Genomic DNA, 15,000 nt, shown 5'->3' with positions numbered 1-15,000 from the left:
GTAATAGTAGTAGTAGTAGTAGTAGTAGTAGTAGTAATAGTAGTAGTAGTAGTAGTAGTAGTAGCGGTAGTAGTTGTTGTTGTTGTTGATGTTGCTTAACCCTGATCTGTTTGGCTGAGCAGACTCATCAATCACAGGTAAGCAACTACTGTGGGGCCATCCTACAGGTACATTACAACAAATACAGTGTGTATGGGCACCACCTCACTGGGGGCACCATCATCCTTTCATGGGATAGGGAGGAAGCTAAGGGATGTTCGTATAATAGAGGAAGCTAAGGGATGTTCGTATAATAGCCAGGCAGCTCCACCAACCAGTGACATCAGTGCCACCACGTGAAGGCATCCTCTGGTTCAAAAGCCTCCATTAAGCTGAATAAAATCACAAGGAGATAAAAAAAATAAACTGGAAAATAAGTCACCCATTTTTAAACAGACTGGAAAACATGTCATTCATTTTTAACATACTAACACATACAAACATTTAAATTATTTTCCTCTAAACTAACATTAATTTCAATATATTTCGTACACTCCTCCACTACACCATATCTACTAATAAATATATATCTATTTTTATCTATTTATTTTTATAAGAACGATATAGCAGTTTATCATGTTATCTTTTTTATATACGAATGGAAGGTGTCGCTTGGATTTTTTGAGAAACGTTAGCGGGTTTTTTTTCTAGGGCTAAACTTTGACTGGAAAATGCTATATTAACATGGGTCCAATTCTCAGCCACTTCAGGCCTAGTTATTGAAGGCCTTATGGGATTAATTCTGACCATTTTCCCTCATAAGGATATTAGTAATTGCATTTAATAATTACGATAACATTATTCTGAGGATGAGCATTTTCCCCCATAAGAATATAAGTAATTCCATCTCCAAAATGACTCAAAATCAGACCCATATGATATAGCATTTTTCACTCAAATTTACCCCTGGTCACCTCCTCCTCAAAATTTTCCAAAAGACACCTTATATATCACTGTACAATTTTTTTTATAAGAACTATATATATATCAGTACGAGTTTTATTTCTTTATACAAGCGGTAGGTATTCAAATGTTGGAAAAATAACTGATAAATTATTTAGTAGGTAGTTATGAGAGTTTGGCACATATAAAAAATACAGTTATAGCCCAACCTGCTTTACCCTATCCAGATGCAGGGTTCCGAGGCTGTGCTAATGTCATATGGTAGAAATAAGAGTGGATGATCAGTCTACTTCCCCTGGTGGCATCATTCTACCCTTCAGCACAACTTTTACATTCCAAAACTATCTACTTATCTATCTATCTATAGCCAGACACCTTAATCCTGTAAGGGATGGCCACAAACAAATTGCCTCCATGTCGCCCTGTCCCCGCCCACAAACATTGCCCTCCCCCCAACTTACACCCTCCTCTCTCATATACCTATCTACTCCTTCCCTCCATCCCATCCTCTGTCTCCATTTCACTCACATACACTCATTTAGTCTCTCCCTCTACATCCCCCTCCCTCATGTACATCTCTACTCCATCTCATCCTCAGTCTCCCCCTCCATCCATCTCATCCACAGTTCCCCTTAAAATTGTCCTGAGATGGGTGTAACTGTACTGTCTGGGTGTAACTGTACTCTCACTCTGGTCTCATCTGAACATAAACCCAGTGGACTGCAGGCTGCCTTTCCACTGTAGTCCACCATTGTCCTTTCGTGGGATAGGGAGGGAGCTGAGGGGCGTTTGTATGGCCGGGCAGTGGAGTCACCTGGTTACATGGTGCCACCCCATGAAGGCACCCCACGCCAGCACCACACCTACTATCCTCTCCATTGTAACCCTGATTGTGACTGATTGTAATGTGTATTCTGATGGACTTAGGAAAAAAAAGAAAGAAAGAGAAGAAAAAGGACAGTTGTAGGAGTTTGTAAGGCAGTGAGGAGAAAGAGAAGAAGGAAGAAGGAAAGAAATACAAGAAAGAAAAAGAAAGAAAGAAAAAAGACAGTTGTAGGCAGATGTAGGGCATGACAAGAAATATGGAAGTGAAAAAAAAAAAGGAAGAAAGAGAGAAAGACATGGAAGAAAAAGGACATTTCTAGGCAGATGCAGTGCAGTGACAAGAAATACACAAGTAAAAAAAAATGAGAGAAAGAGAGAGAGAAAGAAAAAAAGACAAGAAAAAAAGAGGGCAGCTGTTGGCATTTGTAGGACAGTGACAAGAAATATGAATGTGAGAGAGAGAGAGAGAGAGAGAGAGAGAGAGAAAGAAAGTAAAAGGACAGTTGTAGACAGATGTAAGGCAGTGACAAGGAATATGGAAGTGAAAAATAAAAAAGAAAGAGAGAGAGAGAGGAAGGAAGAGAGACAAAAAAGAAGAAGGTCGGTTGTAGGCATTTGTAGGGCAGTGATAGGGAATATGGAAGTGAGAAAAAAAAGAAAAGAACAAAAAAGTAAGAGAAGGAAAAAAAACTGACCACAATATCCCTCACTCTACAGCACTGGGTCCTGAGATTACGCTACCATTGTCATGTCGTTTATAATTTCGTATCATTTATAAACACTTCAATGTGCTTGTGTGCGTTGGCCTTTGTCACCTAATGGCGGCTCTCCATGCTACTCATCTCTAGCAGTCTCCCTGTTCAGTCCCTTATCCCTGATGTCACACTCTATGACCTCATCCCAGGTCTTTTTCAGCCTGTCTCACAACCCTATCCCCAACATTAACACTTCTCACCTTCCGCACCCAACTGTGATCCTCCATCCTCTCCATGCCCACACCAGCTTAGTCTACCCCTCTGCATCACAGCACCAATACACTCCAGTCCCATCATTCCTCCCAAACTACTTCAATCTATCCCTCCTCATAACAAACCATCTCAGTGTACACCTCCTCCGCACAGCACCAATACACTCCAGTCCCATCCTTCCTGTCAACTCTTCAATTGTACTGAAAAACCTCCATTCACCTCTTGGGGATTGAAACCTATGCAAAACCATCAATCCAATATGGCTGCTCTGACAAGTATGCCAACAAGAACCTCCTAAGTTTGTATCATTCATAAAGACCAATGTGCTTGCATGCATTGGCCTTGGTCACCTAATGGCGGCTTTTCACACTGCTCGATCCCTGGCAGCCTCCCTATTTGGTCGCCAATCGTAAGTCCACAAGAATAATGTTTAAAATTGGCACAAAAATATTCCAGTTCCTTATCATTTAAATTCTTTCAATCCAATGGCACAAAAAATCTTAAGAGAAATAATCCAATGTGGAAGACCTAAAAGGTCGATTTGGTTTTGGCAATACGTAGTAATTTCTCTCTCTCTCTCCCTCTCTCTCTCTCTCTCTCACTGATTATCACCAGCTTTTAAAGACTGATAAGCATAAAATCACTATCATCACTAGCATCATCATCAACATCACCACTACAACTATCATCATCATCAACATCTTTTTTTTCCCACCTTACATATCATCATCATCATCACCACACTTATTTCATGTCCTCATATTTTCCTCTCTTCTACATCATCTTCCTCACTTCCTCATCATTCACACCCCATTTCTTCCTCATTTCCCACTTTGGGGGGGCGCGGTAGCACAGTGGTAGCGCGCTGGACTTGTGATCGGGGGATTGCAAGTTCGAGCCTCGCCCGGACTGCCGTGCCGGGAGGGGTAGCTCCCTCCTGTAACCCTAGCGGGGCTATATAGTCCAATACAGGGCTTAGCTCGGGGGAACTCCATTTCTCCCATTTTCATTTCCCACTTTAGTCCTTCAGAGATTCCTTTTTCAACCATTTAATCACTTCCCTCCTCACTTCCCTATCACTCAAACACATTTTCTGTGCCTTCTCAATTCTCATTTCACCCCTAGAGGCATTTCTTTGGTTACCCTGACATCATTACTCAAACTACTCATTTCCACTTCTTTCTCACTACCATTTTCTCCTCCTCTGCATCACCTTCTTCATTTCCATCACCTCAAACTCAAATACTTTCTCCATTTCCATTTGCATCCTTATGATATTTCTTTTATCAACTCATTCAGTTCATCTCTCAAACCAAAATTTATCACCTCAACTTCCATTCCATTTTCTCATTTCTTTTTTTTCATTTCTTCATGATGCTTCTGACATCTTTCCTTCTTCTTCTGTCATCTTCAATTTCCTATCACTCCAGTACTCTCTCATTTCCTTCTCAGTTCTCATTATCATCATCATCATCACTGTCATCCTCATCCTCATCCTCATCACTGCCATCATTCATCACCACCATTATCATTATTATCATCATCATCATCACTGTCGTCGTCATTGTCATCCACTTCCTCATCCTCATCATGGCCATCATTCATCATCATCATTGCCATCATTCATTATCATCATCATTGTCATCATCATCATCATCATCATCATATATCTTCTTTCTTCCCATCCCCAAATTTTCACCACTCAAATTACATTATTTCCTACACAAATAAATTCAATCCGATCATGTATTATTTAAATTTATTCTCATTTTCAATTGTATATTTTTTAATTTATTCTCAGCTTCAGGCAATTTTATTCAGCTTACCAGAAACTTTCCAAAATCAGGAAGTTAGATGCACCTTCACTATGTTCTTTACTCTTCTTTCATTCCTGTTCCTTTCTCTCCTCTTTTCTCTCCCTCCTCTCTTTCTACCCTCCCCTCTCTCCTCTTCCCTCTCCTCCCCTCCCTATTCAGTGCCTTATCCCTGAGGTCACACTCTATCACCTCATCCCAGGTCTTTTTCAACCTGCCTCTCACAACCCTACCCCCGACATTCACACTTCTCATTTTCCACACCCAACTGTCATCCTCCATCCTCTTCACATGGCCAAACTATCTCAATCAATCTCTCCAACTATAGTCAATGCTCGACTTAACGAACATCGATTGAGCGGAAGTACGAGATAAAGGAATTATTTTTTTCTGATATTTTTTGCCCTAATTATGGGAAGACTTCCAATAAAATGAGTATAATTCCATTAAGGAGATTCCGTACACAATAATGCATTTCTGGGGGAATTAATTATGGGTTCCGACTGCTGTATTTAGCACTGAGAGTTAACTAACTTTGGGATGCCTTCAAGGATTTAGCAGAAAGCATCTCAAAATACTGGAAAATTTTCCTTCATATTGGGCCTTGGTTATGGAACTCAACTTAGCGGAAACAGGTTTGGCTGACTTAGTTCATTAAATCGGGCATCTATTGCACTTCCAGTCCAATGAAAGATGGATGGTGGACTGTAGGAGCAAGGTGCTGCTTAAGCCCGCAGTCCACTGGGTTCAAACTGAAATGAATCTGTGGCCACAACAAAAACATCAAGAATCGAACCCAGGACTCTCAGGTGAGAGCCAGGCAGCATACCACTACACCATTCCTGTGTAAAAAATACAGGTTCTCTCTTCAAAAACATCAAGGCTGGATCTAACTTCTCTATTCTGAAAAGTCTCCCCTGAGCTGAAAAGAAATGTCTGTAGATGTCAAGAATTAAAAAGAAAATCTATCTATCTATCCATCTATAGCCAGTCACCTTATGCCCGTATGGGGTGGCCACAGCCAAATTGCCTCCATGTTACCCTGTCCCCTGCCATTTCGTTGCCTTCCCCCAACTTACACCCCCCTCTCTCATATACATTACTCCATCCCTTCATCACACCTTCGGTCTCCCTCTCCCTCTCCCTCTTCCCACCTCCACTTCACTTACATACTATCCTTGTTCGTCTCTCACTCTCCATCCTCCCCACTTTACACCCCCCTCTCATATACCTCTCATCCATCCCTCCATCTCATTCTTGGTCTTCCCCTCCCTCTCCCCTATTCCAGCAAATGCCAGTTGATATCAGCTGTGAGTTACAAGAGCCTGAGAGTTAATACCAGTACCAAATAACTATCTCATGGTTGGGGAAACTCTAGTTCTCTATTCCACTTAACGTCGATTATTTTTGTCATCTGAAAGAGTCATACAAACCTGTGAGTGAGTACTAAAAGCCTATGAGTGTTAAAATTGGCATTATTAACCTTCTCATGGGCAGCACAACTCTAGTACTTCATCTGAGAGAGGGTCATGGGAGCCTGAGAGCGTACACTGACTATTAAACACAGAAACACAAACTTCTTTATCATAGTCCCTCCTCCCTCGGCCTGTGTGAAGTTGGTTCCTGAAGCACTGAGTCGCAGGAGCCTGAGTGTTAATATTGGTACCATTAACCCCTTCATCATCGGAACAACTCTAGTACTTCCTCTGAGTGTGAGTCATGGGGGCCTGAGAGCATTAAACGACTATTAAATGCAGAAACAGGAGCCCGTCTGTCATAACCTCTCCTCCCCCTGACTGTGTGACGTTGGCTCCCTCAGCACCAGTGTCTCATCCTTCGTGGGAGACTTTTTACGGAACGAGAACGATTTGAGGAGCAAAGTTCGTGCTGATTCCGGCTTTTTCTTCGTATTTTTCGGGGAGTCGTGGCAGGTCAGGGGGAACTTTTCGAATGGCCTGAACCCCGCACTGCGGACTTGGTTTAGCACCGGTGGACTCTGCAGCTGCCTGGCGGAACCGTCGGACTGCGTTCTGTGATCCGATAGCAGGTCATCCTCGGAGCTACCGGGCGTGTTTTCCAGCATCTGCGTTTGCCCCATTTTCCGAGAGCGGCCATTTTTATTAGGCACCCCAAGATTATCCTCGGAGCTCCCCGGGGTGTTTTCCGGGGTCTGCGGTTCGGTCACCCCCGCTTTCCGTTTCCCGTTTTTATTCGGCAGTCGATCGAGGGAGAGGCTGTAGCTTTTGTGTTGGAGGACAGAGTTCGAGGCCGGCATAGAGCACTTCTCCGAGAGCGTGGGAGAGGGTTGAGCGTCTGTCAGCACACTACTGAGTTTCTTCTTTGGTTCTATGAGTTCACAAGAGGTAGAGGTTTTGATTTCCAAGGCCGAGAGGCGCTCGTCCGAGGTCCTTGCCTCCTTGCACTTCTTCTCTGTTTCCCTGTCACAGTCGTTTATTATATTCTCACTACTCTTTTGTTTCACTTTCTCTGTTTCCTTCCCACACTCATTTATTATATTTTCATCACTCTTCTGTTTCTGCAGGTTCATGCCAAAGCTAATTCTTGGCCGGGATATATGAAATGTGCGGTGCGTTCGGAACTTTGTCGGTTCCGATTTACTCCTAGTTCGTTTCAGCACCCCCTGTAAGCCGCCCCCGCCCCCTCCCTGCTTAAACCTTGTACTGCCCTTACCCATGGGGGCCGACCCGTTCACACTCTTCTCACGATCGCTGGACGACAGACGCTCAGAGAAGATCCTCAGTCTGGAGAACAGCGATGTCTCCTTTTCCGATTCTTTCTCCACCTCCTTCTCGCACTTCTCCCTCAGTGCCTCGCTTTCCTGGGCCTCAGCATGGGGAAGGAGCCTGTCTTCGAGTGATTTTGGGGAGACGGTCCGCCGCTCCGAAGAATTTCTCCTTAAAGGGGACCTGTAGCCACCCACACTGCTACGACGCTCAGAGGAATTTCTCCTTGAAGGTGACTTATAGCCATCCGTTGCAATCTTGAACCTGCGAAGTGGTGGATTTAGGAAAAACTCAGGGAAGACACGTATACGGTATTTCACCACTGGCTAGGCTGCTATGTTTGTATTACAGATGAAGACATTGCTACTGCTACTTGTCATAGTCATTATCACCATCACTATCATCATCTGCTGCTGCTGCTACTACTATTACAGCTACTAGTGCTACTACTACTACTACTACTATTAGTACTATCACCACCACCACTACCACTTCCACCACCACTACTACTACTAATACCACCACCACCACCACCACCACCACTACTACTACTACTACCACCACCACCACCACCACCACCACCACTACCACTACTACTGTACTACCATTACTGCTGCCAGGTTATACAAACAACCCTCAACCTCCTCCCTAGGCCTGACAGGAGGATGATGAACTGCAGGAGGGGGACAACTTCAGCCTGCAGTCCACTGGGTTCACATTTCAGATAAACTACCACACTCCACTCACCTGGAAGTCCTCTCGCTCACATCCACCTCCGTCTCCGTCACATCCACATCGTCCATCTCCATATCTGTGCAATCGATGGTCAAAGATCGGATCATGGATGTCCGAGAAGAGGCACGGCTTCCAATGCTGTGAATAGAAATAGATTATCACCATCATCATCAATAATCACTGTCATCGTCATCATCATCATCAATAATCAATGTCATCATCATCATCATCATCAAGTTAAAGACTACTATTTTTATTATTATTATTATTATTATTATTATTATTATTTCACTCTCATCTTAAATGTCGAGACCAACTGCCTAGCCGCAGGCTCCTACGCACCTCAAGGGGCACTGTAGGATTGGATGATGGATGGATGGATGGATTATTTTTATTATTATTATTATTATTATTATTATTCCCCTTAAAGCCTTATTGACTTACACACCCATGACTCAGTACTGCATTTATCAGATCTGTCCAGTTGAAAATGAATGTATCAGATGAAAAAATACTCAATGTTACCTATATGAACTCTCCGTCTTCTGCACCGCCTTCTTGCACGTGTCCTGTGAAAGGCGACTGATGGGGCGCTCTACCACCTCCTCCACCACCTCCTCCACCTCAGCCTCAAGCACAGGGGTAGGCTCGCTCTCCTCGGAGGCTTTTTTCGAGGCCTCGTTTAATTTACGATAATGGTCGAGGGCAAATTTTACTGGCTGGATGATTAGTTCCTGAAAAATAATAAGACAGTGATAATAATAATAATAAGAATAATAATAATAAACGACAATAGATTAAAACAGAAAAGACTGGAATAGAACCATCATCATCATCATCATCAACAACATCATAAGAACTACAGAAAGAAAATCTCTCTCTCTCTCTTTCTCTCTCTCTCTCTCTCACTAGCCTTCCTAAAATGCTTCAAAACCAATGAAGACACACTGAAATGAATGTTTGCATATTTAACTCCCTCTTACACCTCTCTCTGTCATTCTATCTATCCTTCTCTCTCTCAATCTATCTACCAATCTGTCTACCTCACCTCAAGCTCCAGCAGAACCTTCCCTAGTGCTTCAAAGAGAGGCAGGAGCACAAAACTGATGAAGGAGCACTGAAATGAATGTCTGTATATTCTCTCTCTCTCTCTCTCTCTCTCTCTCTCTCTCTCTCTCTTAGGTCTCTCTCTGTCTATCTCTCTCTCTCTCTCACACTCTATCTATCTATCAATCTGTTTACCTCACCTCAAGCTCCGGCAGAACCTTCCCTAGTGCTTCAAAGAGAGGCAGGAGCACAAAACTGATGAAGGAGCACTGAAATGAATGTCTGTATATTCTCTCTCTCTCTCTCTCTCTCTCTCTCTTAGGTCTCTCTCTGTCTATCTCTCTCTCTCTCACACTCTATCTATCTATCAATCTGTCTACCTCACCTCAAGCTCCGGCAGAACCTTCCCTAGTGCTTCAAAGAGAGGCAGGAGCACAAAACCAATGAAGGAGCACTGAGATGATGGTTTTGTTACTTTGTCCCTATCCATAAACGGAGAGACAGGCAGCCCTTCCAACTTCTCGAGGTCGCTTTGGTTGAAGAATTCCTGTTGAAAGAATGGCAATATAAGTATCAATGTTTCTAGAAGCTATTACAAGTTTCTGTTTATCTATCTATCTATCTATCTATAGCCAGACGCCTTAAGCCTGTAAGGGGTCGCCACAAAAAATTGCTTCCATGTTGCCCTGTCCTCTTCCACTTTACTGCCCTCCCCCAAACTTACACTCCCCCCTCTCATATACCCCTCTACTCCAACCCACCATCTCATCCTCAGTCTCCCCCTTCCTCTTCCCCCCTCCACTTCACTCACATACACTCTCCTTGTTAGTCTCTTAGTCTCCATCCCCCAACTTACACTCCCCCCTCTCTTATACCCCTCTACTCCATCCCTCCATCTCATCCTCGGTCCCCCCTTCCTTTCCCCCCCTCAACCTCACTCACATACTCTCCTAGTTAGTCTCTTACTTAGTAAAAGGATCTTGAGATGGTCTGGCCAAGAGGTGTGAATGGGGAATGAATGACAAAGAAAGTGTATGTGAGAGTGGTGCAGGGGAGAGAGGGAGACCAAGGATGAGATGGAGGTTTTGATATAGATCTCATTACCAACACAACATAGTACAGTACAGAGTATCTAGTACGAGCATATGGAATGAGGTTTCAGAGTGTGGCCTCAGGGATAATAGACTGAATAGGGAGGCTGCCAGAGATTGAGCAGCATGGATAGCCACTAAGAGGTGACCAAGGCCAATGCATGTAAGCATGCTGAGGGAGGCTGCCAGAGATCAAGCAGCATGGAGAGCTGCCATTAGGTGACCAAGGCTGACGAATGCATGTTGGAGCCTTTATAAATGATATGATACAGTAGGTTCCTTGGACAACAGGAAATAATTTGGCTTGTCACTCAGTGCAGAGTCACCTGAGGGCTGCATTACATTGAGTGAATGGATGATAGGCACTTCCACCTTGTAGAAAAAAAAAAAAAAAAAAGAGGAATAAACAGAACACTACCTGCATAAGCCATCACCTACAAAGAAAAAGAATTAACTTACAAACCATTACCTGCATGAGACACTCCAGCCAGGGCTGGGCAATGTCCAGCGGCCGCGCTTCATTGCTGATGTCTGCTACCTTGATCAGCACCATGGACAGCTGGGCAGGATATTAAAACCAGTATTAACACTCTCGGGCTTCTATAATCCCTCTTAGAGTAATAAAATATCTGAGATTAGCTAAAATAAAATGCTAGAGTTGTCCTGAGCATACATAATCAATCAATCAATCCATTTATCTATCTATCTATACCCTGATGCCATAATCCAGTAAGGGGTGGCCACAAATAAATCGCCTCCATGTTGCCCTGTCCCTTGCCATTTCACTGCCCTCCCCCCAACTTACATCTCCCTCTCTCAGTGCCATCCATCTACCACCTTACCATAAGAGCCTCTGTGGTACCAGTATTCACCTACTTAGCCTCTTAAGACTCGCCTCTTGCATGTAAACCCTATTGGGCCACATCTGGATGGGGCACCGTAATCCACTAAACCACCAGGGCTCCATTTGGTTGTATGATATATGATAATCACCCCTTTACAGTCAAGCATTTTTCTTGTCACTTAGTGCTGTGTCACCTTTAGGCAGCACTACATTGGGTGAGTGGATAGTAGTTGCCCCTACCTACCACTATTCCTATGACTAACTCTCAGACCATTTTGCACTAGCTGGAATGAAATACTTGAGGCTGCCAGAGATCAAGCAGCATAGAGAGCTGCTGCCAATAGGTGACCAAGGTCATTTCGTTTTTCTTTTCGTTTTTGAAATTCCAACATGCTTGCATGCATCAGCCTCAGTCACCTGATGGCAGCTCTCCACACTGCTCGATCTCTGGCATCTTTCCTATTCAGTCCCTTATCCCTCAGGTCACACTCAGTGACCTCATCCCAGGTCTTTTTCAGTCTACCTCTTGCAACCCTACCCCTAACATTAACACTTCTCACTTTCTGCACCCAGTTATCATCCCCCATCCTCTCCACATGCCCAAACCATCTCAATCTACCTCTCCTCATCACAACACCAATACACTCCAGTCTCATCCTACCTCTCAACTCTTCCATCGTAAACCTAGGTCCCCCAGGCCTCGCACTAAGGGACACACTGCACATCCACCTAATCATTGTCATTTCTGTATGTTTGAGCCTGCGATTATCCTCTTCCTTTACTACTCAAGTCTGCCATACAGAATTACACTCCTAACACATGCCCCTCACGGGGCAACGTAGGATTGGATGATGGATGGATGGATGAACACATTCAGCATACAGAGATCCCTTAGAACAGAGAGAGAGCCCTTTCAATGTTAGGAGAGGCAACAGCTCTCTGATCTTCCAACCACTCCTCACTCTAGCCACCCCACCTCCAGTATATAACATTTCTCCTGAATAACAAACCTCTTCCACACACTCAAGAGACTCACCAGCAAGCTCAATCCATTCATGCCTGACAATCTCCACCTTCTCTCTGCAACACATTGTACACATGAAATCAGAATTATCTCGCAGTATACCTCTAATACCACTACATCTCTTATGCACCCACTTATCACAAACACTGCACAAGATGGAATTACTTCCCATGCCCTTGTGGCAAATTGCACACGGCCACCCTCCCTCTTCTTTGACAGTACTGCCACCAGCCCTAGATACCATTACCTTTGTTTTATCTGCATTTACTCTTAAGCCCTTGTGCCCCATACCATCTCTCCACTTCCTACATCATTCCTCTGTCTCCCTTTCATTTTCTGCAGTCAACACCAAATCATTAGCATACATCTACAGGAGTCCCTTTCTGAAGTAACATTAGAGGGCTTCAAGTACCATAATAAACAAGGGGATCAAAACTGACCCCTGATGCACACTAATATTCACGGAAAACTCATCACTCAAATCTCCATTCACCCTAACCTGAGTGCGAGCACCCACATACACAGCCATAACCACCCTAACCAGCCACTCCTCGATCCCAAGCTTTCTCACTGTCCACTTCACCATCTGTCAAGGAACTCTGTCAAAGGCCTTCTCCATATCAACAAAAACAAAGTACAGATCCCTTTTCTTTCCTATACATTTTTCCTGAAGCTGATGAACAATGAATATGGCATCAGTGGTCCCTCTGCCTGGCATAAACCCAAACTGCATCTCATCAATTTTCACTCTTTCTCTAATCATACCTTCTAGAACTTTCTCCATTACCTTCATTATCTGCTCTAAAAGCTTCATGCCTCTATAATTTCCTCCTTCCAGGGCATCACCCTTCCCCTTGTACACATTTACAATTACACTCTGGGGACAACATACTTACACATAATCGTATTTATCAAGAAAGCCACTAACCCCACTCCTATATCTCCTGAGGCTTTCAACAGTTTAGCAGTTAACCCAGCCACTCCTGCTGCCTTCCCCACCGGCATCCTGCCTCTTGCCCTGCTCACAGTTGCAGCGTCCAAGGCAAATGGCCACACACACACAAGTACATTGTTGGCTTTATAAATGATATGACAAATGATACGACAAGTTATACCTACCATGAGGGGGCAAAAAAGTCAAAATCAACTACAGTCTATACGTACAAGGTTAACATGGGCCCGGTTCTTGAAATCAAACTCCTCAATGATCTCTTTAAAGTCGGACAGAATCTCATTGTGCCGCGCCATGTCCGTCGCCAGGATGCAGCGGATCATCCCTTCACGAATTTTCTTATAGTCCTCGGCCGATACGTTTCTGTGGATTAAAATGGTTTTGTGTGAGCTGGAATGGGGTAAGGGAGTTGTCCTTACCATAAGAGGGTTTGCAGTATCTGTAATTATTAAAAATTTGGACTAGCATACTCATCCGTGGTCTCCCCTTCCCTCTCCCCCCCTCCACCTCACTCAGATACACTCTCCTAGTCAGTCTCTCATTCTCCATCCTGTCTACATGGCCAGACCAACTCAAAATATTTCTCCCAATATTTTCAAACACACACTTCTCCACGTCATTCCTCCATCTCATCTTCGGTCTCCCACTCCCCATCTCCCTCCCTCCTCTCCATCTCACTCACTCTCCTAGTCAGTCTCTCATTCTCCATCCTCTCAACACACCCACCTGAATATGTTGCATTCGTGTTGCTCCAAAACAGTGAATGCAACGGAGCAGTGATGGTTTTCAAGCGGTGATATGTCATTGTATCGCAGGGCTAATTCTGTTTTTGCGTTGATCTGTGGGCAAAAGGAATCTATTAGGTCGTGCTGTGTATCTATCTGTCTGTCTACCTATCTGTCTATCTATTGCTTGTAAATGGTGACTGCAACATGATGATAATTTTCCAACCTGTCTTTGTACTGATCTGTGGGCAAAATGAATCTATTAAGTGGTGCTGTGAATCTATCTGCATATCTATCTATCTATCTGTCTGTCTATCTGTCCATCTATCTATCTATTTGGCTGTCTATCTATCTATTTTTCTAACAGTACATCTATCTATCTATATTTAACACTACAATCTATCTATGAATCTATCTACTACACACCTCTTTTTATATATCCCTTAAGGTGCATTGTCTATACTGTATTTTAAAACCCAGGCCAAATATAAATAAACAATACAATGCTTCCCTTACCTGGTAGATGTTGTTAAATCCAGGATGGTCAAGGTCGTGGCATATGCAGGATGTAAGGAGAATTAACACATCTAAATCGCCTAGTCTTTCCTGCAATCCACAACGCCACACCATACCATACATCTGTCAAGAAATCATCATTATCATCACCATTGTCATCATCATTAACATCATCATCATCATCATTATCATATCACCACCATCATCATCATCATAACCACCACCATCATCATCAATACCATCACTATCATATCCATCATCATCATCATTATCATCATCATCACAGGACAAGAGGAGGTATGGTAAAGAGGAAAAAAGAAATAATAATAATAATAATAACAATAACAATTAATAACAATAATAACAATAACAATAATAAAAATCTACGACAAGGATAGGACCCACTTACCATCTGAGTAACACAGAAGGCATGTTGGAAGTTGTGAAAAGGGACCTGGTTGTAACAGTGGTAGACGCGGCACAGAAAATTACGCAGCACCTCGATCTCTATCCCGAACTTGGATAGCAGGCCTAGATCTGTATACCTGTGGAGGGGAGAAATTGGTAATTAACTATCTATCTATCTATCTACCTGTCTATCTTTCGATCTATCTATCTGTCTGTCTATCACCTATCTATAGCCAGACGTCTTAATTCCGTAAAGGGTGGCCACAAACAAACTGCCTCCATGTCACCCTGTCCCCTGCCATTTCCCTGCCCTCCCCCAACTTACATCCCCCTCTCTCATATACCACTCTATTCCATCATGCCAT

General features: G+C 43.5%; 1 protein-coding gene across 1 annotated transcript in view; it reads right to left on the bottom strand.

Moving 5' to 3' along the window:
• LOC145410764 (uncharacterized) overlaps positions 1-15,000 on the bottom strand; it is a 116,357-nt gene that overhangs the window by 80,449 nt on the left and 20,908 nt on the right. Inside the window, exons 7-18 of the mRNA XM_080280866.1 lie at positions 14,637-14,772; positions 14,228-14,350; positions 13,713-13,825; positions 13,199-13,349; positions 10,636-10,725; positions 9,461-9,622; positions 8,554-8,762; positions 8,041-8,166; positions 7,032-7,557; positions 6,678-6,977; positions 6,331-6,602; positions 6,061-6,195 (exon numbers count right to left, since the gene is read on the bottom strand). Coding sequence (XP_080136992.1) covers positions 6,061-6,195; positions 6,331-6,602; positions 6,678-6,977; positions 7,032-7,557; positions 8,041-8,166; positions 8,554-8,762; positions 9,461-9,622; positions 10,636-10,725; positions 13,199-13,349; positions 13,713-13,825; positions 14,228-14,350; positions 14,637-14,772 — 2,343 coding nt within the window. The remainder of the gene's footprint in view (positions 1-6,060; positions 6,196-6,330; positions 6,603-6,677; positions 6,978-7,031; positions 7,558-8,040; positions 8,167-8,553; positions 8,763-9,460; positions 9,623-10,635; positions 10,726-13,198; positions 13,350-13,712; positions 13,826-14,227; positions 14,351-14,636; positions 14,773-15,000) is intronic.

Source organism: Coenobita brevimanus, chromosome 86, assembly GCF_032717465.1.
Source record: "Coenobita brevimanus isolate Jiangsu-jjx chromosome 86, ASM3271746v2, whole genome shotgun sequence".
Taxonomy (NCBI): domain Eukaryota; kingdom Metazoa; phylum Arthropoda; class Malacostraca; order Decapoda; family Coenobitidae; genus Coenobita; species Coenobita brevimanus.
Note: the sequence above shows the minus strand (reverse complement) of the source record. Positions and strands in the feature narration are given on the sequence as shown.